A 23,106-nucleotide genomic window follows, 5' to 3' on the forward strand; every position below is an offset into this window, starting at 1 on the left:
TCAAAGGAAGTCGGAGTGGCAGCTGGTGGCCGTGGGAATCGCCCTCACCCTGCCACAAAGCCACGTTTTTCGCACGCACAGCGTCTACCATGGCATTTTCTGGCCGTTTTTATTCGACTGTTGGACTCGTCGTTACGAATGTTCTGCTTTGCAGCTGTGTATATGTGGTGACTTACGCGCATCTTGCTCGAGTGTGAGGAGGAATGTCTGTGGCATCTGTCGCAGGACGTCATTATCATCTCGGTTAGATCGGGTTAGATGCCGGGCCATGGGTTAGATTAGATTATCTAACAAAAGCTTGGCTGCGGTTATCTGCTCGCGCTCAAGGGATAGCCACATACGACGGAAACTTACGTCCTCGAATACCATCTAGTGCGCAGCAAGTCTACAGTAAACAAACAAGTCGGATAAGTGCATGTATATCTCCAAGATCTGGCGGTCTGCGCGGTGACCCTTTACCCCCACGGACAAAAAGGTATCACTGGATCGGATCGTCGAGTGCACGCGCATCTCCATCTCGTCTATGTTTTTGTATTCAAACGACACACGGAAAGCAACCATGACGATCTTAATGCGATCAAACAACACCGAACGGCATTTGTTCGCGCCTGTAAGCCGCAGCTCGAGCGCATCCATCACGACTCGACGCCGCCAAATCCAATCTCCTCACGCTCCCGGATCGCGACATTCCACTGCGCGAGGTCAAGCTCCGGCGCGTCCACGACGAGCAGCGCCTTCAACACAAGCCGCGGATCTGGATCCGCTGCAACGAGCGCGCGTACGACTCGTCCGACCGTCGGTACGCGCACGGGGATCTACCATGTCCTCAGGGAGTACCACAGAAGACGTAGAGACGCGCTCACAGCTGGCTCCTCCAAGTATCCAATCACCTTGACCATCGCCTTCTCCTCCTTCATCCACGCCCTCGCAGTAGACCTCCCGCCTGCGTCCTCTGCACCCACGCACAACGCACAGTCAACGAGCAGCGCCGCGCGCGCGACGCGGTCAACTAAAAGCATCACGTCCGTTGCCGTGTCGTACGCTACTTTCCTACACATCGCAGAAAGGGTGGAGGTGAAGGATGTGTATAGGACAGCCGGGACAGAGAGCTCACTGACAGGCCGGCGACGCGGAGCTTGCGCGAGACGTGAGACGGGCCGACGCTGTCCAGCGTCACCGGGACCGCTGGCTCCATCTGCGGCGCCATGTTACGCCTCTTTGCTGTCTCCTGAGACGCGAACGGGGAGAACGAATGTTACAAGTCTGAATGAAACGCGTCGCACCTGCACGCTAACAGTAATACGGTTACGGACAGCGCATTTCCACTCACGTGACCGTGTGGCGTTTCATACCGGTCCGGTACGATTGAGTCGCCGGTCTTTGACCGCGTTTGCTACCGTGCCATCGATATCGCAGGTAGCAGCAAAAACAATCAACGCGGTCTTGTGAAGGCCTGAATGAACATCCACTCGCCGTTGAAAGCTACTCTGGCTCATACAGGCCCTGAAATAGCGCACCGGTTAGCTCATATCCGTGTGAGGCTGATACATACACCCACAGTGGGCAACCGCAACGATGCGACAAAGCGCGGAAGCATCCTCTTTGGGATCATGCCTATCTACTCTAATTTTTGGGGTACTCATAGAGGCACATGCGGTACGCCTACGCCGTCTTGTGAGTTTTTGCTCAGTGGTCAGGCTGCAGGGTGAACCTACACCGATTCGATGGGTCGGAGGGGTTCAGGTGTTTCGTCCTCCGATCGATGCTCTTACCATAAGGCGGCTGGATCCCGGCTAGAGCTTCACCATAGCCTGGAGGATAAGCTACGGGACGGCGGAAATACACATGCATCGGCAAAACCGACCGCCAGCGTGGTCAAAACCTCGCGGAAGCTCCCTATTTGCAAAAGCCGAACTCTGTGACCGCGGAATGAATCTCTCTCATATTGGATGACGTGCGGCGCAACGTCCGTATCCGTTCTGAGTATTCAACTCCTGTTGCTTCCGTATCCTTAGATTGTATGTCCTCTACCTATCAGCCGAATCCGCTTGAAGCCTCATGAAAGGTATCATGTTATGAACTTACACATCTGGTGAGATCGCTGATATTACGCGCATTCGCGAACATTCGTGCAGATGGATCCTTTAGGAATGAGATCTCGGAGGCTGATACTCAGCTGATCATGTCTATCGCGCAGGATAACGCAGAGCCACCCGCGATTGGTACGGCTAGATACGTGCACATTGCTGCGACCTCTTCGAGCTCCTGCTACTCGATCAGCACAAGGATCCGCATCCACCGTCAGATGTGTCGGACCTAGACCGGGTTAACCGCCGGGAGCAATAAGTAACGCTGCACATGATTGGTAAATCATGCATATGCTGACATGATATTGCCCTACGTTTATGGTCAAGGGCGTAAGTATGGCTGGCGTGAATATACAGTACGCAGACGCAGGCAGAAAGGTCGTACAATCTGGAGGCCCTCCAGAGCAGGTAATGTACGGCCACATGGGCAGCCGGCAACCAAACGTTTGCTCCACCGACGCGACGCTTTCAGGGTTCCAGGTTCCTGGCGGAGATCAGTGAGAGCACGCTCACCGTGTAGACAACCCCGCGGTCTTCAAACGACGAACCGAACATTCCATCGCCGTCGTATCCGCAAGCTTTGCATACATACATTGAAGCAAGCTGTGGTATGATGAACACATGCAATCAGAATTTGGGGCGCAGGCTCAAAACAGGAACGAGGAACCCGCTCGAAGGACAACTCCGTACATTATGGTCAGAACTAGTATGTTGGCGTGCGGCGGATGTATATATACACACGTAATTGTACGTACGGATTACGCCGGGAGATCCAGAGAAGTCAGAAGGCGGGCCTCGTGGGATGCACAGTTTGTCGATATCTAAGCCCGCTTGGGTAGAGGTAGGCCTAGGGGCGGGATCCACTGATGTGCAGTCGGGTGGTTTCTCATTTTGTGTCGCAGTGTAACCTGCCGGACCAGTTGATCTGTCCACGGTGGGTTAGAGGACGATAGCCTCAGTATGAGCAGCGCGCTCTCGCCGTCGACGGTCACGACTGCCTTTCATGAGGTTCCGAAGTCGACGCCCCGTACCTGACTCGGACGCACGTCCGAGTCATCTAGATCGCGAACGCTCATTCACAAGCATAGCTAGAAGACCAAGTATAGCACGAGACGTACCGGCATCATGTTCGAGGAGGGATCGAGAAGACAAGCGCGCCCGTTCTCGGTTCATCTCCGCGAACGGCGCGAGCCCTCAGGCCTCAGGGCCTCTCCGCTGGTGGACCTAGCGCGTGATGAGCACATAGTGCGTTATCCCCAGTAGGTCCTGGAGGCTGTGGAAGTGCCGAGGGGGACGTCGCGTCACCGTCGGAAATACCGCACCCGACGAGCCCGGAGGCACCGAGGGTGCCGTTGGATAATATCGCATTTCACTGCCGGGGAGGTGCCATAGGGAAGCGTTGCAAGCAAGCAGTGGAAGATACCGGGAGAGAGGATGGTGCTGCGTGGGACGCAGCAGCTGAGCCCGGAATACGGCGAACTGGGTATACTCGCGTCTTCGTGGCTGGATCGTCTACTTACCCTTCCGAATCTAGATCCAGAGCGAGACGAGGCCTGAAAGAAGGGTTTCCACATCGTTGCTATAGATGACCCTTGAGCTCGTTGGTGGGTATGGGCGAGTTGCCCTCCGTGCGTCCGTGGCCCGAATCTGCGAGGTGGGGAGGAGCGCGCGCGACTGCGGGTTGTGTGGTCCGCACGGGACGATCAGGGCTGAAACCACGCGCGCGCACAGCTGTCGCGTAGGGAACGGAGCGCCCGCAGTTCAGATTGAGAAAGGATGGATAGAGAGAGAAAGCGCTCGCGATCGCGTCAAACGGGGTGCTGCATCAATCGACCTTTGTTAGCAACGCGCAGCATGCAACCATGGCCGTTCGTACATATAGCACCATCAGTATAAAAGACTTCGCAGCCCGGTCCACAGCGCGAATATGGCACGCGGCGAGTCTCGGAGCGGCTTTCGTTCCAGACAAATGCAAAGGCTGTATTATGCAGAAATGCCGTGCGCGCGGTTCGGAAGTAAACCCTGGCAGGGAGCTGAGGGGAAGCGCGTATGCGATGCGTCATCGCCTTTGTTTCTCAGAGTTACGTATGTAGTACGTGTGCCGGGCGAGCGTCCCGGAGAGCCGTCGAAGAACGAGGTCAGATATGTCGATGCGCACACCGCATTCTCTCTTGCGTTGGTCGGAAGCCCCCGGATTTATTGTCCGCGTCTGGTCCTTGCGGCAGCGTCGACCGCCACGGACGTTGACTTGAACCGTTCGGGAGCAGCATGGAATGCAAAAACCTAATCAGCCCTGTGCTAGGCTAGTCCATAAGCCCGCCAATATAGGCATGTGTGCGGTTCAAGGCCGGCACTGGCAGTCAAACCCGCGGTAGTCCATTGGAGTTGTTGACGGACGGATGGCGTGGCAAACGAGCGAGATGGAGAGGCCATCTCCAGACTGGTCCGGGGCGTGCGTTGATGGCGGATGGGCTGGGATGTACGGCGATCGAGCCGATGTACTCTATATTCTTCGGATCGGACCGTAAAGCATGGACAGCTGAGACAGGGCTTTGTTTAAGAGAGCGGGAGGTCCTTGTCACCGGGTCCCATCGGATTGTCGCAGAGATAAGGAGCTCGGACCAGGCGAGTTGGCGCGACTTCCCTGGGAGGTCGTTATATATGTTGGACGCTCCGGGCTGTCAAGCGCGGAGAAGGTCACTTGATTGCGCGACGCGGGCGCTGCATGAGTCCATGTTAGGGCAGCAGGAGCGCCTTTGCAGTGATAAAACGATGACGACGCCCCGGCCAGGCGCGTTGTCTCGGATTCCTGGTGCGACGCCGCGACGGCAACAAAAGATCCACCCTTTGGTCCAAGAAAGGCAATTTTCAGCTTGATTGCCGGCCGGCTCTTTTGTCATCCGCATCCTCTTCCTCCTGCTGTGCCTGAGAAACCCCGCCGAAGGTCGCGTTTTAAGTATGTACAACTTGCGCATTTCGTGACTGAGATCAAGCTTTTGCGAGGAACCGGTTTAGTCACTGGATGGTCATGGCGTTAGTCACCCGCACCCTCTTCTTGGGCGCGCGGTGAGTCACCTGGACGCGGGTAGAGCATGAAGAATTTCCTCGAACGGCGCCCCGTCCGAGGATCCAGATGAACTCTACGTACTGTAATTCATTGCGCGAACGTTGGCCGGGGACGGACGGCGAGCTTCCCGATCGGCGGATCCCTCCGCACGCCCGGGAGACACATGCATTTGCACTTATCTATACATGCACCCGGAGCGAAATACGTTTCTGTCGAACGAACGGGAGGGGAGGCGGCTTCCACGCATGTGCGAGCCCTCGTTAAACGCACGGTACGGGATAGGATGCCCATGTGCGCACGGCTGGGGCTTCGCACGGGCTGGCGCAGATTATCGCCCCTCCGCGCGGTGCGTGAGAAGGCGTGTGCGGCGATAGATTTTCGGGATTGAGAGAGAGGGGGTATGGTACTACTTATGGCATGCAGCTTCCGTTGCATCGGGCGCACTTCGCTGTATTGGTGGGATTTCCCGGCCTCGCGTCCATGACTGATCATTATCGCGTCGACGGGCACGAAAGGGCTGTTGTTTTGCTGACGGTCCTCGTTTGTCGGTGGCCGTCGACGACGAGGGTTGGGCCAGGGTTCCCAAGGAGTGGGCGGCCAAGAGTGCGAGCCGAGGACAGGAGTGTGTATTTTAGCTGCGAGCCGCGATACATTCGCAAACGTCATGTCACGGGGCGGAGCACCAAAGTCATCTTTAGTGCAAGGGAGGACCGAGACTAGTGACTACGTTATTCATATCCAATGGCCGGGAAACGGCCAGATCGAGCGGGTCAGTTGATGGGCTTGGGGTCCCATCGGGCCACGGCCAACACCGATCACGCCGGTCAACGGGGGCGAGGGGAGGGCGAACAGACATGAGCACTGCCATCCGTCCCGGGGTTTGCGCGTTCGTCGCGCTGGAGGGGATGAAAGACGCGCGAGAGGAAAGGGAACGTGGTCGCGAGAGGCCGAGGCGGTGAAGGAGACTCGCACAATGCAAATCGGAACGCGAAATAATAAAACGCCAACGGGCCATGGAGACGCCCGCGGAAGTAACACAATCACTGCCGCCGGTGGCGCCGTCCAGAGCCTGGGACTCCTTGCGGCCCTCTCGCACCTCCGCCCCCCACCACCACAGGCCGGCACCGCACTTCTCTTCCTCCTACTACCACTACCCATCCCGCCCGCCCCGATGCGCGCCTCGGACTCGTCCGCCTCCTCCTCGTCCGCCGCCGCCATGCCCGCCCGCCACAAGAAACGGTGAGCGCAGCCTTCCCGCCCCGCCTCGTGCCTGACGTGCTCACCGTGCCCTTCCCTCCACCTCCAGTCGCTTCACCCGCGAGCAGCTGCTCGAGCATATCGAGGTGCCCCGAACCCGCTGCTCGCCCCGCCCGCAGGACGCACTGACTTTCGCCATAGATCCTCGGCGCGATCTCCGCACCACTACCGCCGACGCTCCCCCCGTCCCCACCGGCCTCGCGCACCTCGTCCCCCGCGCCAGGGTCCAAGCGCAAGCACGCCTCCGACCCCGACAAGGACGCCGACAAGCCCAAGCGGCCACGCACCACCATCCCCAACGGCGCCGCTCCCACCGACCGACCGCGCCAATCCCAGCCGCAGCACCGGCCGACGAATCTCCGCACCGACTCTGCCGAGGACGGCGAAGTGCGAGATGACGCCCCGCGGCCCTCGACAACCACCGCGGCAACCACAACAGCAACGGCGGCAGCAGCCATATCATCACCACCCTCCACGAACGCGCTCGCGCCCATCCGCCGGCCGCGACGCGGCAAGTTCGACAAGGCCCGGGTCGACACCATGTACCAGAACCTCTACGGCGCCGCGCGGCTGCTCAAGTACTCGTCCGAGGCCAGGCTGCACTCGACCTACCCCGTCTCCGCGCCCGAGCACAAGCCGCTCCCGAATCCGCCACCGCCAGACTCGACCTACCACCAGCACGGCGGGATGATCGCCCGCCTTGAGGGCCTCGACGCCCTCATCTGCTTCACGTACGCGTCCTGGGCGCGCGACATGCTCCGCAAGGGCTGCGACCGCAAGGCATGGGAAGGCGTGCTCGGCCTCATGGGCTGGTGGACGAGCCGGTGGGCGCCGTCCGACTCGGTAGGCGAGCGCGAGCGCGCGCTGCTCGGCGTCATGTGCGTATATGCGTATACACTCGACCGGGTGGCGTTTCTGACATCGTTATCCTTTCACTCAGATACATGCTACAAGGCTTCATCATGGGCCGGATGGTTACCTTTGCGAACCAGTACACCCTCATGCCCGAGCTCAACAAGCTCAAGACGCGGCAGGAGCAGCTCGCTGCAGAGGCTGCCGCGCTCGCGGCGCAGTCGCTGCCCTTCGGGACCAACGCCTCCACGCCGCCGATGCTGCCCTCGCCCGCGGGCACGAACAGCGCCAATTCGACGCCGAACGTGAAGCCCCAGCAGCAAGGGCCCGGAACCTCGAGCTCAGGCTCGAGTCTCGCGGCGCCCGGTGGTGCGAAAGAACCCCACCCCGCGGCGTCGATCGCGGCCGCGCGCCTACAGGCCGCGCCACCGGCCACCAATCCGGTCGACGTCCCGGTTCCCGTCCAGGCGTCCTTCTTGAGCACGCTCCGGGAGCACGCGGACCAGGACCAGCGCGCGCGCGAATGCCTGATGAAGGCGCAGATGGTGCTCACGCTCCCGACGCTCCTTCAGCACTTCCCGAAGACGTTCTCGCGCGTGGTGCACACCACGCTCTCCGCTGCGGACGAGCACGAGCCGGACATCGATGACGACGATGGCGAGCTTTACTGGCCCGGACAGGCGATCACCGGCGAGGGCATTGGCTGGGTGTGTCTCATGGGCAAGGCGATGTTGCGCGAAATCGGGCGCGAGTACGGGTACATGGGCCTCAGCGGCGCTGTGCCAAAACCGGCGAGCAACGCCGTGCCTAAACCATAGCGCGGGTCACGCGGCTTAGTCACTGCTACCACCGTCCACCCGACAACTCGACGAACAGTCCCCTGCTCTCTCGCGTGCTCCTCGGTATTCCCCCGGCAACTCTTGGAGATTGAGCTCGCTCTCTCTGCGTCTACGCCGGCAATACCTCGGCCACGCCCACGGCACCACTGGCACCTGCTACCCATGCCGATCCGCGAATGGGGCTCTATATCGATAGCTACTGTCGCTCTTCCCGCCGGATCGCCCGGAACGCCCCTTGTACTACTAGCCCTGCGCCTCACGGCCCGTCGCAACCCACTCGAATATCTTGCCAAAATCAAACATCCGAACGCTGTATTCTATCAACCCATCCACCGCCGCCGCCTAGCCTGCCCGCCACACACGCCAAAACTGCATACACCCCTGCTTCTCTCTCCCCTCTTCCATCACTCGACACCTGGGCGCATCGGCATCTGCATACACTCGCACTCGACGATCTTCCACATTCTGGCACCCTGTTGTCCCCTCTCGCCTGCCTATAACCTTATCTTCAATCGCACCCCACGTCCGCCCCGGCGCCGTTTCTTAATTGCCAGACTTCTTTCAAACCATCCCAGCGTTCACCCGCGCGCTCGATCCCGTCCCACCCTACTGTAATATCATTGGAGCCCCGCGACCTGTTGTCATAATCCCTCGCCTCTCTTCGTTTGGTTCACACGGAATATCGCCCCCCCTCCCCTTTCGCCGTGGCTCGCTCGCCAGCTTGGTTTATTGCGCGCTGCCATTTCCTATCGCGTTGCGCTTCCTCCCTCCTCTTAGAGCTCTCCCCCCCCTGCGCTGCCGCACGCGATGTCTTTTTTTTATTTAACGGATCTCCCGGTCGTGGTTTTAGTCCAGTCGGACGGTAGCCCCTTCAGTAAACGTTTTTTCTTTTTCTGCGGGAATACATCGGACTGAGCGCGGCCCTCTCCCGCGCCGTCTCCACACCCCCATCATGCAGTCGTCGTGTTTTAGAGTGAGCGTGTGAGTAGGTACTAGGGGAGGTGTCGCCGCACCGCCCCGGAAGATCCATGCCCCCGCGCAGCGCTCTGAGTCTCAAGTCGGGTTAATGCGCCCGTCCGATCGTTGGCAGGCGGCGGTTGCGCTGTGTGTGTGTGTGTGAAGAGAGCCTAGAGGTCATCATCATGGGGTCCCTATGGACAACAAGCAGTTAGCATCATGCGCGGACGTCGTGCATTCGACGGGCACGATGAAGGATCTCTCTAGACCGGATCTCTATTGATGGACGCGCCGCCGCACCTGGCGGCGACCACAACGGACGTTCGCGGGGGGAACGCAGCTATGTAGGTTTTTAGCTCGGGCAATCAGCTGAGGTCTGGGCTGGGAACGCCCCCCCAAGACGAGCGGGCTTTCACATGACGCGCACGTTCTGTGTCGGGCGGAAAAGGGAAACGCTCATCCCTTGCCCGAATCCGCGAGGATCAGCAGCGCTCATATGCGGAATGGGTTCATTGAAAACCCGCAACTTCGGGAAGAGCGGACGTCACGCTCATCGCGCTCTCGCCAGGTGGAGCTGCCGCAGTGGATTGCCATAAGGAGCATGGATACATGTGTAACCTGGCCGATGGGGCGAAAACGGGAAATAGCATAACAGGTGACGGTGAGCGGGTGCTCTACCGGTTGGACTTCGCCACACGCTCGAGCTCGTCCTTTTTCTGTTATCGTATAAGGTTATCGTCAGTAAATGATTCGACCGGATCGCTGGACAGCGCTTCGCGGGGGCTCACCTTGATCGCGTACGAGTTGGAAGAGCCCTTGGCCGCGTTGATGAGCTCGTCAGCCAAGCACTCGGCCACCGACTTGACGTTGCGGAACGCCGATTCACGGGTCTGTGGAAGGGTTCATTTGTAAGCTTCGCGGATGCGATCAACTGCTGTGGGGAGGACGTACGCCGATCGTCAGGAGCGCGACGGCCTGGTTCACCCGGCGCAGGGGCGAAACATCAACAGCCTGTCGCCTCACGGTTCCCTGAGAGCCGATACGGGTGGAATCCTCGCGAGGACCGGTGTTGACGATGGCGTCGACGAGAACCTATGAGCCAGGGCGTCAATACAATCAGGCCGGGTGTCCGAGCACGCTTGATGCAAACCTGAATAGGGTTCTGGTCGGTGAGGAGATGGATGATCTCGAAGGCGTGCGCGACGATGCGAACGGCCAGGAGCTTCTTGCCGTTGTTGCGGCCCTTCATCATCAAGCTGTTACCGTATATGAGCAACGCTCCAAACCGGACGAGGCAAGGTCAGGTCACGGACCTGTCGACGAGACGCTCAACGATGGGCATCTGAGCCTTCTTGAACTGCTTCTTCGCGTAGCGGCCGGCGGTGTGGGGCAGGTAGACGGCATGCCTGACTTGAATGTAGTCCTGCAGAGAAATGTCCTTCACCTCGATCCTGCGTTGGTTCGCGCGGAGCCAGATTCGCGAAGGGCATCATTCGTGCGTAGCAAGTCGTAGAGCCACGCAGAGTTGCAGAATTGGAAAGACGATTTGCGAGGCGAAATTGGGAGCGGAAGGCGTGAAGCAAGCATGATCAACTTCCAGCACGAACTGTATGCGGCCAGGTGGACGCACTCTTGTGTCTCCCACTTGCCGAAGAGCTTGATCTCTCCGCCCAGCTTAGAAATATCCTTCGGCAGTGTTTGTACCGCGGCCATTTTGCGAAAGTCTTGAGGGCGAGCAGCGCCGGGCGATGGCCGTATGTGTGAGGATGAGCGGGAAGAAGTAGTGGGGCGTGGGAAAGCTGTACAGTTGCACCACCGAAAGGTTACGGAGTGGTTAGGGTCAAGTTCGAGTTAACGTTCACTCAGCGCTGGCCATAGCATACACGAAACAACAGCACGATGATCAAACAATTGTGATGTACCAGGTCTGCGTCAGGCCGGTAGGGATGCTGCGCGAGCATGAGATACAGTTACGGCCGCTCTTCCCTATTGACCATGGCAGAGCCCCGTGCATGGATCCTATGATCGCGTTCACTGAGTCCGACGTTTACAACGCTGCTGCAGCAGCCGTGACGTGCTACGGCGCTGTGATTACTCTGGAAATCCTCTTTCTTTCTGGGAGACACGGCCGAGACGGTCACTCCGGTAACTCGACATGAATCATCTTCGAATTCCGGGGATTAGCATATGCAGGTTAATCGAATTCAGTTCGATCTATGTCCATGTTCTTCCGGGCGACTCATGCCTGTATGTATTCACCCGGACCCTGCCTGCACGCATTCATCACATTCCGGCACTCACATCCGCTGGGTGCGGGATCACTGGTCAGGCGGTGAGCCGCCGTACGATACTCCGGCGGAGTCATGCATTAAAATCCCTGCGATTGATACATGCGTACACTGTGCAAGTACGCCCCGCATATACTCGAATTACTCTGAATATCCGGATAAACCAGCAGTTCTTTGTCACCGTCTCATCGTCGCAATGCTTTGGCTTGTTTCCTGCAACTCGCCGTAGATTGTCGAATTGGACGTTATCTAACACAAGAGACCGGCGTAGGGTAATTGAAATACCCACTATGAATCGGGCACTGCTGGCCGTGACCACCAGATATATTATGTGATAAGTTGCTTGGTTGTGCATTGATACCGGCACCGTCCACTCGTCGACCTCTTTGAGATTTTGAAATGAATTCCTGCTCGAACGCAGAAATAGTATGATGGCAATGCGAGCGGAGGTGGATCCTGACTGGCGGGCACCCACCGTTTTTTTGAAGTTGATGCAGGCTGACAATCCACAGCCGCGTATCGACAGTTCATAATGACCTGATAAAACATCGGATGTATATGATCACTAGCCGACATGGCATTGACATAACAGGATAACCATTAACCCCTGTTCCCTGAAATGCCGGTCGACCCCGATTGGCGATATATGTATGTCTGGGGGCCATTTTTAGAGATTCCGATGGCCTCTCGCTTCGGAGGCTCGATGACCAAACTGGCCTTGTGTCGAGCTGGGCGACTATCCATAATCCCCGTCGGATGCCCCGAAATACCGCGCTGATCAACGCCATCCAAACATCCGCTCCTTTCGGAATGTCAGCCGAAAAACACATAGAACTAAATGCCGAGAGCGCGCGAATGACGGATTCCAGGAGGTTGAGAACCCGGCAGAGTCTGCCGAGGTTATACATAATTCCAACGGTGTAAGAGAAGCGGGACAGCGAGTCAGAGGCTTACCGGGAACCGAAATGACAGGTGACTTGTGCGGCGGCACCGCTCTTCTCGCAAGTTGGAAGGACAAGCCCCAGTGTCTGTTTCTTATACTCCCGTTCCTATAAAAACGATCAACGCTGTGGCACAACTCCACAACATCAACCTAGAAAAATGAAGTCTCGAGGTGAATGCGCCTCTTGTCCTTGCACTTTTTTACCGTGGCCAAAATGATGCTTTCCAACGTGTCGACATCGTCGGGTACGAGGCTAGCACCCTCGTGTGATGACAATATCTCGTTTTCTGAACCCACCCCTTTCAATGCCCATTGCACCTGCGGTTTACTGACAGCTCGCCGTCTGCAGGTACATCGGTAATGCGATCGAGGTCACGGTGATCGCTACGTATAGTGGCGTATTTGTTTTCTTGCCTACAGTCGATGGGAGATAGCATACGACGCACACCTGTGCAAGTGGCGGACACATACCCAGCACTGCTGCTATGTTTCCTTCCTGCACATAGCGAAGGGTGAGCGGCGCATGACTCAATCGCAGGGAACAATACCGACTCAAGAGTAAGCGTTGCCTGTGCTTCGTATCTCACAATACAGGCGCTTGCACTGGCTTCTCGACGTAGCTGCTGACTGTCGTCCATGTCTGGACGCGACGATAGTCCACTGCGAGGTGGAGACAATTCGGGTCTCTGAGGCGATCGCGGTTAACGATGGAGGAATCCGTTGAATCTCCAGTGGAACCAGGGTCGAAAACCCACGTTTATATTCACGGAGTCTAGTCTATGGCGGAGGTGGAGTTCCAGCTATATTGATGAACCGCGTAAGACTCATGCCATATAGCTGACAGAGTACAGTCTCTGCCGTTGCCTGCCAAAATATCAACTCCGATAGCAAGATGACAGAAGCATCAATCACCTCCAAGTCTGCGATGATAGAAACATCTCGGAGTGGAGTTGGGCCTATGCCGATCCGGAAAGAGCCACGACGACAATCAGTGTGTCTCCGACGACTGGTATATCTGTTTGTACTGACATAATTTCATCAAGCCATCAGCTTTCACAGACATACACTTTGATGTCACTCACGCTTTGTGCCATGGCTCCTCGCGTAAACCGGGGAGCTGTCAAAGCTGATAGGCCACAATACTATTGGAGAGCACAATGCTGAGTCGCATATGCATCCGATCATGCCTAAGGTATTGATGTCGCCGATCTGTCGTGGCCCGTTCAATACCTTATTACATGTCCACGCAGAAGTGCAACTTACCTGGGCATGCATATGCGCCCAACGATGTGTGAACGGACTCTAGTACGATGAACCTTCCCGTCACTGGGAGAGCAGGGGATCAAAACTGTACGTAATCGTTGTATCGTGCTGCGAAATGCCATGCTTGGGCCAGGAACTACCGACGTTGTGCATTGTCGAAGTATTCGAGCGTCGCCCTCGCTGCGATCGCATGGGCAGAGTCATAAACCCTGTCCCATACATCAGCGTGGATTGTCGATCTTGGCATGCAATGTCCTTGTAGTAAATGTTGCAGCCATCTGCGGTGGATGGCACTCGCGATGGTACAAGACATACAGCATAGTCAATGTCGGTGGGCTTGATGATCCTTACGCCAGCACAGCAGCTAATTACGATTACGATTTCCAGTGCCTCTGCGCCATGGACATGATGATTCGAGTGAGCTCCGGGTGGCATCACCGAGCGTGCATCTGGGTTTGGGACAGGGTACATCGCGGATCAAGCGTCGCAGAGAAAGCATGGCTGTTGTCCGTAATCCGGAGGGGATGATTCTGGCGCATCCCGGTCCATCAGTCTCAATTCGGTTGGGGGGGGGGGGTGTCTCGGCTGTCTCCTGGCTAGCACAACGCCTGAAGAAGAGTTACGGGTACAGCGGCGAATTGTTGGCTATCGAGCATGGCTTACGGGATGATCCAAGAGGCGTCGAGGGCCCGAGAGCTCGGCGCTCAACGGTCGAGGGAGTCATGCCGCATGCGGCGGCGTGCGCGCTTGCTTTCGTTATTTCCAGCCTGGCTCGATCCCCTTGCTAGGTCCTGGACGCGTCTCCATCGACAAAGACACGACGTTGCGGAGAATGTTTGTATGCAAGATTGACATGGGTACCAGACGTGAAGGTGAGCTTGGCTTTCGTAACCTGCATTCATCCTCTCCCCAATTCTCTTCATCATCTGATGTTCCGTGAAAACTTATCTACATTGTCCGACGCGAGGCGTGTGCCTACGTTTGACGAACACTCAACGTTCTGATCCTATCCTCTCCAACGTTTCTCTCATACGCGCAGAGCCTTGCTGACGAACTCTCCGTTGCACAGGTGTCGCAGCCCTATACTATACATCACATTGTTCGCCTCATGGATCTGCATATTCGTAGTCGATGCATGCAATCTTCATACCCCTGCAATGTCACTGGTCTGAGAAGAAACGAGCGCCTCAACCCCACCGTGACAGTTTTATGAGAGCGAAGACGCTTATGGCGTAGCGCTGAGCGTATCCATCAGTGTCCGGGGAGTCGTCATACGCGCTCAATGGAATAAGATGGAATCTTCAATCGTACGTACATCAGAGTCGTTCACTAGCACTTCGAGAATATACGGGCATTGGGAGAGGTGTCGGTGCGTACGTCTCGCCTCGTTCACAGGTACACGAATACATTCTTTGATCTTCGCAACATACGCATACCGTCGGGTACGCTGCTATCCTACAACGAATGCCCCACGTTCCGTCCAATCATTAACTGTATGTACGAACAGGTCTTCAGATAGCTCCTCGAAACCACGCTTGCGGTCTATACCTTCATCGAGGCCATCACGGCCCCTCCGAAGCCTTCCTCGCAGTCCTTGCCTTGCTCGATGCGCCGACGCGACGTGCGTTCGTTCCCTGGCTCGTCTCCTAGGCTGTCTAATCGACGCTTGGTGGGTTGCGATGTTTCCGACCCAGAGTGGGGTAGTTGTGCGACCATCGAACGCTCTCGGACGCCGGCCACTGCGCTCCGAGCTCCGGTGTCGAGAAGAACTCCGCGGGTGCTCGGCGGCGGGGGCAGCGCCGGTACCTCCCTCCCGTAGACCTTTTGCAGCCACATCTTCGCCTGGTCGAAGTGGGCGCGTGACTCCGGCGTTTCTTTCCCTGCGGGAGTGCGAGCACGTCGCATGAGGTCCGTGTGGCAAGACGACATGAAGAGTTGTACGGGCTTCAGATCCGCGATGTTTACCGCAGGTGTCTGTTTCGCCATGACTGCGAGGATGTGATCAGCGATGGTTTCCTTACATGTGAAAACCTATCCGATCGCTCACCTCCCAACATGGCGTCTACGGTCGCGATCGCGGCTGCGAGACGTCACAGTCATCAATAGGCGACCAAAGACAACTACAGGCCATTCACCTTGTGGCAAACCCCTTCTGCGATAGTGAGCGCCCGCGATCATCCACTGGTCCTTCTCGCTCTGCGCCTCGCATAGAAGTGCGATGATCGCCTGTGGATCGTCATCCGCCGCGTCGAGGTCGACGGATACCAGTCGACCAGCCAATGAGAGGGTGAGTGTGTTGTGCAACGTGAAGGGTACATGCACGGGCACAGTACACTGCGGCGACAGTAGAACTTCGCTCGTGGTCGAAGGCCCGTAGGATGGCGAGGCGAAAGATGGGCGCAATGCAGAGGGATTTTTGTCCGGGTCTGCGATCGGCTTGGATGGGTCGTCGTTCTCCGACACCCTAAACTTCAGATCTTTGAGGAATGACCCTGTGGATTTCCGAAGGGGAGATTTCGCAGCCAAAGGAACTGTTGTCACTCCGTTCAGAGGTAAAATCCGTGGGCTGTCGCCATCGGGAGCATTCGAGACGTTTGGAATATTTTGCAAGGGCGCCTGCAGACCGCCAGACGGCCTCTCGCGCGAGGCCTGCATGTAGGGCCAAATGAGCTGCGCGTTCGTACATAGCGGCTGTATGCGCGTCTCTGGCAGCTTTGGAAGCCGGTCCTCATCACGTCCGAACGATGCGAAGCGGAACTCCACGAAATAGTGTCGCCGTCGCCGCTGCTGGTGCGAAACGGGAACCCCGTCGGTCGACGTATCCCACGGCAGGAAACGTGTCCTGAACACGAGGCAGAAGAAAGCTTGTGAGATTGGGTATATGCGCGCGTGGCCCTACACGCTGTAAACGCGTCTCTTACATCTCTCCGCACGCCTCGCTCAGCTTGCTCCGTAGCTCGCGCTCCGGGAGATCCGTCTCAACGTCGACGATGCGGTCGGTCCAGTTCATGGCGAGGACGAGGTCAATAAAAAAGCTGGGAAGGTTAACGAGGAAATCCAGGTTGCGCGGCGCAACGACAGAAAATCTTCTCCATGCTGCCAGACGATGAGGATCATGAAAGGCAAGGTCATTGCCAAATAAGGTCGACCGTGACTCCATCCAGTGGCGCTGCCTGTGATGACAATACCTCACAGAGGCCCAGCTCTTCCGGCGCGCCGGTTATAACTACTACCTACCTACTTCACACCTCTGCTTCATCGTGCTCAGCGATGTCCAAGCACTTCCATCTGTCTACACGCGGACGCCCTCCCGCCCCACAAAATTCTGCATGATACCGACAAACTTCCCCGCCCGGCGACGACGTTCGATGGGTGGCGTCCAGATTGACTCACTCTGACTAGCTTTTCACTGTTGATATGAGGCCAGAGGGAACTGCCCCGCGCGTATCAATCAAATCGTTCCAGTCTGTTGATGATCCATGCGATAGCCTGGAGGCAGCTCTTTGCCGCGGACAAGGGAAAGAGGACCTTGGAGCTTAATTACACCACCAGTACGCCGGCGCCTGAAGACTTGGGTTAGCACCGATTGTAGAGAGGGAACCAAAGGGCAGAGGGGGGTGCAACGTAATGATGCGTACCTCGAACTCAGCCTCGTTGCACCCGCCCCGCTCAATAAGCCTCCGGGACTGTAAATCCGGGCTGTCTTACGCATACTATGCCACCGAGCGCCTCATCGCCTCTGCATAAAAACGGCTCTGGGACGCACCGATGCGCTGGATTTGGGAAGGCAGGTAGGCAGAGATGACAAGATTTTTGGTCGGCTGCGGGGTTTGCGTGCGTAGGACACCCTTCGGGTAGCTTGGGCAGGGTCTACGGTCCACTTCAGCCCGACATCCCCGAAGGGAATAGGAGAATGGCACGATCGCTCGATGTCGTGCGGGCCTTCACAAAGGGACATGCACGTACTTGCCAGCAGTGCTGCCCTGCCGAAGTTGTGCCTCGTGGATTACACGCATCGGCAGTGAAATGAGCTGTCGACCCGCGGCATGTCATCCAGTCTTATAGCAGGGGCCCAAGGAACCTTGCCCAACTGGCCACCAGATCGCGACAATGTTCTTTTCAGGGCGATACTCAGCTCTGCTCAGCAAGGGTTCCAAGACTAGGTATCATGATCATGCTACGATTACCGCGCCGCTCTTCACTGGCGAAGCACTTTCTCTTGCTGGAGAGACTGTATTCCCTCAATATGCACTGTATGGACATGTGATCGAGCAGGAAGCACCGGGCTTTGCCTCGACCATTCAGGTGTCGCAGGTGTTTGTCAATTCGAACTCCCCCTTCAGCGCTGTGATATGTGGAGTGCAGGTAGGTTCTTGCAATATTGACTACGGAGTCCCAATCAACGCTTCTGCCTCACCAGGGCTCCGGGAAGAGTCATAGCACGAGTGTACTGCTCGAAAGTTGTCTGATCAAGGATGACCGTGTCGGGACATTGGGTGCTCCCCTCAGCGGCCTATTGTACGTTTGGCAGGTTGGTCGTCGCTCGACATTGGCTAACTGACGATAGATTCCATTTTGACACGGCTGCCGGCGGGGGCGACGGTGTGCAACCGTGTGAGGCGGCTTACCTGGCATCACTGGACCCGCTCCGTGGTGAGAATGCTATCCCGCCCGCTGTGACTGTCCTAGTTCTGTGAGTTTCTTTATCTATAAGTTAACTATGGCCCTCGACCCAGACATTTGCAGGCCCAGTTCGCTCAAGTCCATGCGAAAAGTTTATAAAGGACTATCCGTTGATGTTCGGCCACTTCATTTCGCAGAACGAGATATCAGTGCGGAACGTCTGCTCTGCATGATGAAGGTGGATGGTGACTCGCGTGCGTCTTCTCTCCTTCCTCCAGGCATTCTCGGTGATCTAAGATCTCGAGTACAGAAATGCCGCTCTATATGTCGAAAGTAATGGCACACCTCCGCAAAATGGACCAGTTCTCGTATAGCGACTTCCTTCGTTTTGTGGAGGAGGAAGAATTCGCCGCTACGCAGAAGGCAATGCTCAAGCTGCGCTTGGGTCTTTTGGACGCCTGCTTGGAGGGGGGAACAGACGCCAACAGCGTTTCGACGCACTTTGGTCGCGGTAAACTGGTTATTATCGAGTAAGGATCGCATATACATTAAATGAGTAGGTCTAACCCACATTGGTATTAGCCTGTCATCGCCATTCATGGACGCCTCATCAGCGTGCGGATTTTTTGACATGATCCTTGGAATCTTCATCGAAGCAAAGGTCGACTCATCGGGGAAGATTGTTGGTAAGCATCATGGAAGACCACGTACCTTACGGTAGACACTAACCGTTAGTCATATTTGGCAGTACTTGACGAAGCTCATAAAGTGGGTGGTTTCCCGTCTCTATCTGTTATTAGTGCTGATAATGAGCTAGTATCTGACTGAACGTGGAGCGTCATCACGCCTCACCGAGTCGCTTCTGTCTGTGATACGGCAGCAGCGGCATCTTCGCACCCGTGTGGTGATTTCCACTCAAGAACCTACCGTCGTGCCAAGCAAAATTCTCGACCTATGTTCTTTCATCATCGCTCATAGGTTCTCATCGCCCAGGTGGCTGACCCATCTACTCAATCATGTCGCAGCTAAGTCAGCCGATTTAGATCCGTGGTTCTCCAAGGTGAGAATCCGTGGTCGTACGTGCACTTCAAGGGCACACCGACTGAAACTTCAAGCTACTAGATCGTATCTTTAGGAACAGGAGAAGCGTTGGTGTTCGCTTCGTCGGGTTTGAGCGTTCGTGAGCTGCCAGACGGCGCTGTCAATGGCGCCGATCGGTCTATCCATGGAGTGAAGCAGATTGCTGCGCTCGGGGCAGGGTATCTGCATGTCAAATCTCGTCTTCGCATCACCATCGATGGCGGACAATCGATGCTGGCCATTCAGGTTCCAGTGCTCGATTCCGACCTTGGCGAAGAAGATGAAGCCTCCTCCCATGCATCCCACAAATCGCGGGATATCTGCGAACCACATGCACGCAGTGCTCATCATAACGTCACAGCAACCAAGTCTAATCCAGTACGCGAGGGCAAGCAACGCCTCCAAGAATCATCCCCGCCCCCGAATTGGGCGGAACTGGCAGCCTCCACTCCTACGGCTCATCCGCCCGTTATCTCTTCGACCCTCTCCTCCACCTCATCGGAGGCCGGCTCATCCACAACGTCAGGGTCTTCTACCAGTGATGAAGTGCCCAACTTCTCGCCGCTCGTAGAGTTCCTCCAGGATGCACCGGCGAACAGAGCCAAATACTCCATCATCGGCGATGCGATCAGGTCCAAATATCCAGGGACCTACCCTGTCGGTAAAGGAGAGTTGACCAAGTACATCGCACAGGCTGCCGCTTGTGGTATCGTCACTGTGGGTGGTAGTGGTGTGTACTCCTGGGCCCAGTTGCAAGACGACACTCGACCCTCCCTGGGGCACGACAGCTCTGAAGGCTCCGACTCGGAAGCCTCGTCTGACGGTTGGGCGTAGAGATTGTAAAGTCACCCTCAACTTTTCGTGATGCAGTGGGCCAAGGTTCACACCCCTTCATGTAGCTTACTGCATCACGACAAATCAGGAACGAATTGGATTGCGTATAAGTTTTGATATATCGCAGTGGCCTTTGTATACGTAGTATGCAAATATGCACATATCCTAATTGCTTTTCCGAGGAACTTGATACATGGTATTTCAAAACAGCCTGCGACTGCGAGCAGCAAGAACGGCGCTTGACAAGGTCCATGTGCATGTCAAGGAGGCAAGGAGTTCGCCTTCTTTGTGACTCCGATGCTCCGATCTTCCGGCTCGTTACACTCGGTCACATCTCTTGCTCACCGTGCTTAGCGATGTCCAAGCACCTCCGCCCGTCCGATGCGGAGGCGCTTCCGCCCCCGAAACGCCTGCATAACGCTCTCAAACATGTCTCCCGCCCGGCGACGACATTCGATGGCTCGTTGTATGATGAGCTCGTGCTGCACATCTTTACGTTCCTCCCCGCACAGTCGCTTTGCCGCATCCAGCCTACGAGCCGGAACTGGTGTAGGCTCGCCGCAGACAACCAGGTGCGTACCACGCTCTTCTAACATGCTCAAAGCAATTGCTGATATAAATCCATGCGCAGCTATGGAAGGGGCTGTTCCTGCATGAGTACGGACGCCCTAGACTGCGCGGTGCCAGGGGCTTCATCTCCGCTGGCCACATCCACGAAGGACGGCCTACTAGACCCCTCCCAGCCCGTGCAAAGGGCAAGGAGGCATCTCACCACGACCATGAACGCGACTGGAAATGGATGTTCCGCATATCGTCCAATTGGCAGACAGGTATGTATCTTGCTTTCCCATCTCGCAAGCCTCGAACTGACCTGTCAACTAGGACGCTGCAGTGTCGAACAGCTGCAACCGCATCCTATCAGATTGTCCCTTCCGTGCCGAGGCGAATCCGCAGAGCGAGGATCGCACGTCCTCCTGGCCGGCACGCTCATCATCACCGCACCAGCCTCACCGTCCTCACATCCTTCTCTCGCCCTCCTCGCACCCTCTGGTACGCGTCACACTCTCCACTGTCCACCTTCTACTCCTCCATGCCGTATAACCGCCCTTGCTTTGGATCAATCACGTCCCTCTTCGGCCTCCCATCCTTTGTCGCGTTTAGCGGTATTCCTGTCCACCGGCGCCTTTTATATCTTCACTATCGACCACGCCTCTCTTCACCTTTCCACCCTGCTCACATCCCACGTCCCCTCTACGCACACGTTGACCCCCCGCGTGATTCAAACAGCCGCCTATCACCATCCCCTTCTGGTTACCCTCTCTACAGCCTACTCCGCCTCATTCTCCGTTTCCCTCTACTCCATTTCGTCCTCCGTCCCCAGCAGACCGAAATACATTCAAACCCTTAGTAGCTTTACCTCCTTCGCGCCCGCATCCCTTGTTCTCTCCAAACCTTCCTCAGGCGCAGGAGCCGGTGGCTACAAACTCGTGATCGCCTACAGTGTTCCCGTCTATCCGCGCCACTGGTCCGTCGGCGCCACAGAGCTGCTCATCTCTCCTTCATCCTCCTCGTCGGTGAGGGAGACACTCGGCACCGAACACAGTGCAGAGTTCATAGAGGAAGAGGAGTTCTCCGTCACATCTACACGAAGCGCGCGCGCGTTCGACGTCCCCGCCGGCTTCCTCGATGCTTCTAAGGTCCGCGCCATGCGCGAGCAGTGGGGCCGAAAAGTTGCTGCTGTTGCGGACGTGCAAACCGACGGGAAATGGGTGGTCCTCGGACCCTCTCCCTCTACGCCGGCATCGTCTCCGTCCTCGACAGGTCGCTCTCGCTCCCCTTCGCCAGCATCTACGTCTGCGTCGTCTGCATCGACATTTTCAGATCAATTAGCTATCCACTCCTCCACGCCGCTGCAGCTATATCGCCTCTCTTCCCCGTCTTCCTCTTCATCGCCACCGAAGCTAGTATTCACGCGCACGCTGCACGGCGCTACTGGACCCCTATCCTCGCTTGCCCTAGCCGACGGGCGCTGCGTCGCCCTCGGCGCCACTGGCGGCGTCTGGGTTTGGGATCTCGACAAATACAGGGCCGAAACTCGCCCTCGGCTATCCCAGCGTAACGAGGACGCAGAACAGGATGACGAGCAGCGCGTATTCGGCGTCGAGGTTGCGGAGCCGGACCTTGCAGCTAAGCTCAGCGACGACGCGGTCCAAACGAGCGTTGCGTTCGACGAACGACGGATTGTGAGCGCGGATGCGCGCGGGACGGTTGCCGTGCGCCGATTTGACGTTTGAATGCCCGGACTGCGTGTGGCGACGGACGGGCCGTTCTTGCTTATCGCTGGATATCTAACCCTCTTAGAGTGTACCTATAGCATCTGGTCGTTGTATTGGCTCATGGTCGTGCCTTGTTTTTCTACGTTCGCCATACCCGAAGCATTACTACTTGAAGAAACGGCGGGTGCCCCGCCGCTCCACTCTCGCTCGCAGTTACTTCCTGAATTGTATTCAATCGTCGACTATGCGGTCTTGTACTCCACTTTCTGCTGACAAAATTGCAGTCACTTAGCTTAGCCACGATTGGTGATGCTGACTATAATTTTCGGGTTGAGAGATGCTTGAGACAAGCTCAGACAATTATCGCGAGAGTCATGCTTGCACCCAGCCTTTATCGCGACGATTCGCCTCGTCGTGTCCGATTTGGAGCTCAAAATGGACGTGATGGACGGGGCTTCAATCAGCTTGTTCTTAACAATTACGAGCACGGCTTTCGAGAGGATTCTTGCGACATCATATTCTTGTGCCTGAAGGAATGTTGTGGGAACAAGCATATGCTTGATGTTCATCAAGCCGTGAAATTGATTTACTGTGTGGTTAGGCGAAAGGGGACGCTAGTACGAGACTTCGTTTGCAGGGACGATTTCGCGATGCATCATCAGAACACCGACATAGCATAAGCACCAGAGTTTATAGCATCGCCCGCAGGTCCCAATTCGTCAACCGGCCTGTTGAGTGTG

At 56.7% G+C, this 23,106-nt stretch overlaps 6 protein-coding genes across 6 annotated transcripts; 3 read left to right on the forward strand and 3 right to left on the reverse strand.

The window, feature by feature from the left end:
• Positions 1-610: 610 nt before the first annotated feature.
• PUNSTDRAFT_50513 (uncharacterized protein) lies at positions 611-1,215 on the reverse strand. Its single transcript, XM_007381027.1, has 3 exons — positions 1,119-1,215; positions 864-1,050; positions 611-815 (listed from the first exon to the last, which is right to left on the reverse strand). The coding sequence occupies exons 1-3, from the start codon at positions 1,205-1,207 to the stop codon at positions 636-638; spliced, it is 456 nt and encodes a 151-aa protein (XP_007381089.1). The 5' UTR covers positions 1,208-1,215; the 3' UTR covers positions 611-635.
• A 4,912-nt stretch (positions 1,216-6,127) lies between these two features.
• Positions 6,128-8,788, forward strand: PUNSTDRAFT_141891 (uncharacterized protein; the record flags this gene model as incomplete). The annotated part of the gene is made up of 4 exons (XM_007381028.1): positions 6,128-6,393; positions 6,461-6,497; positions 6,553-7,289; positions 7,352-8,788. 4 exons carry the CDS (start codon positions 6,128-6,130, stop codon positions 8,079-8,081), a joined length of 1,770 nt encoding a protein of 589 aa, XP_007381090.1. The 3' UTR covers positions 8,082-8,788.
• Positions 8,789-9,559: 771 nt separating this feature from the next.
• Positions 9,560-10,849, reverse strand: PUNSTDRAFT_118907 (40S ribosomal protein S5-1). The gene is made up of 6 exons (XM_007381029.1): positions 10,690-10,849; positions 10,373-10,510; positions 10,210-10,315; positions 10,011-10,151; positions 9,848-9,949; positions 9,560-9,775 (listed from the first exon to the last, which is right to left on the reverse strand). The coding sequence occupies exons 1-6, from the start codon at positions 10,770-10,772 to the stop codon at positions 9,734-9,736; spliced, it is 612 nt and encodes a 203-aa protein (XP_007381091.1). The 5' UTR covers positions 10,773-10,849; the 3' UTR covers positions 9,560-9,733.
• A 4,077-nt stretch (positions 10,850-14,926) lies between these two features.
• On the reverse strand, positions 14,927-16,563 carry PUNSTDRAFT_124859 (uncharacterized protein; the record flags this gene model as incomplete). The annotated part of the gene is made up of 4 exons (XM_007381030.1): positions 14,927-15,541; positions 15,601-15,633; positions 15,689-16,395; positions 16,475-16,563. The coding sequence occupies 4 exons, from the start codon at positions 16,561-16,563 to the stop codon at positions 15,096-15,098; spliced, it is 1,275 nt and encodes a 424-aa protein (XP_007381092.1). The 3' UTR covers positions 14,927-15,095.
• Positions 16,564-17,663: 1,100 nt separating this feature from the next.
• On the forward strand, positions 17,664-20,090 carry PUNSTDRAFT_131729 (uncharacterized protein; the record flags this gene model as incomplete). The annotated part of the gene is made up of 10 exons (XM_007381031.1): positions 17,664-17,918; positions 17,974-18,071; positions 18,121-18,246; positions 18,300-18,430; positions 18,487-18,706; positions 18,759-18,862; positions 18,925-18,944; positions 18,994-19,132; positions 19,202-19,236; positions 19,299-20,090. The coding sequence occupies 10 exons, from the start codon at positions 17,664-17,666 to the stop codon at positions 20,088-20,090; spliced, it is 1,920 nt and encodes a 639-aa protein (XP_007381093.1).
• A 356-nt stretch (positions 20,091-20,446) lies between these two features.
• On the forward strand, positions 20,447-22,619 carry PUNSTDRAFT_141894 (uncharacterized protein; the record flags this gene model as incomplete). The annotated part of the gene is made up of 3 exons (XM_007381032.1): positions 20,447-20,662; positions 20,722-20,920; positions 20,973-22,619. The coding sequence occupies 3 exons, from the start codon at positions 20,447-20,449 to the stop codon at positions 22,382-22,384; spliced, it is 1,827 nt and encodes a 608-aa protein (XP_007381094.1). The 3' UTR covers positions 22,385-22,619.
• Positions 22,620-23,106: the final 487 nt, after the last annotated feature.

Source organism: Punctularia strigosozonata, assembly GCF_000264995.1.
Source record: "Punctularia strigosozonata HHB-11173 SS5 unplaced genomic scaffold PUNSTscaffold_3, whole genome shotgun sequence".
NCBI classification, from domain to species: Eukaryota; Fungi; Basidiomycota; class Agaricomycetes; order Corticiales; family Punctulariaceae; genus Punctularia; species Punctularia strigosozonata.

What these genes read in the sequence shown, in the direction of transcription:
- PUNSTDRAFT_50513 (XM_007381027.1), bottom strand. Translation starts at nt 1,207, where the DNA reads ATGGCGCCGCAGATGGAGCCAGCGGTCCCGGTGACGCTGGACAGCGTC. An exon ending in AAGCTCCGCGTCGCCGGCCT is followed by an intron (nt 1,051 to 1,118) that starts GTCAGTGAGCTC and finishes TGCGATGTGTAG; the next exon opens with GAAAGTAGCGTACGACACGG. An exon ending in GATACTTGGAGGAGCCAGCT is followed by an intron (nt 816 to 863) that starts GTGAGCGCGTCT and finishes AGGACATGGTAG; the next exon opens with ATCCCCGTGCGCGTACCGAC.
- PUNSTDRAFT_118907 (XM_007381029.1), bottom strand. Translation starts at nt 10,772, where the DNA reads ATGGCCGCGGTACAAACACTGCCGAAGGATATTTCTAAGCTGGGCGGA. An exon ending in GTTGAGCGTCTCGTCGACAG is followed by an intron (nt 10,316 to 10,372) that starts GTCCGTGACCTG and finishes ATACGGTAACAG; the next exon opens with CTTGATGATGAAGGGCCGCA. An exon ending in CCAACTCGTACGCGATCAAG is followed by an intron (nt 9,776 to 9,847) that starts GTGAGCCCCCGC and finishes ATACGATAACAG; the next exon opens with AAAAAGGACGAGCTCGAGCG.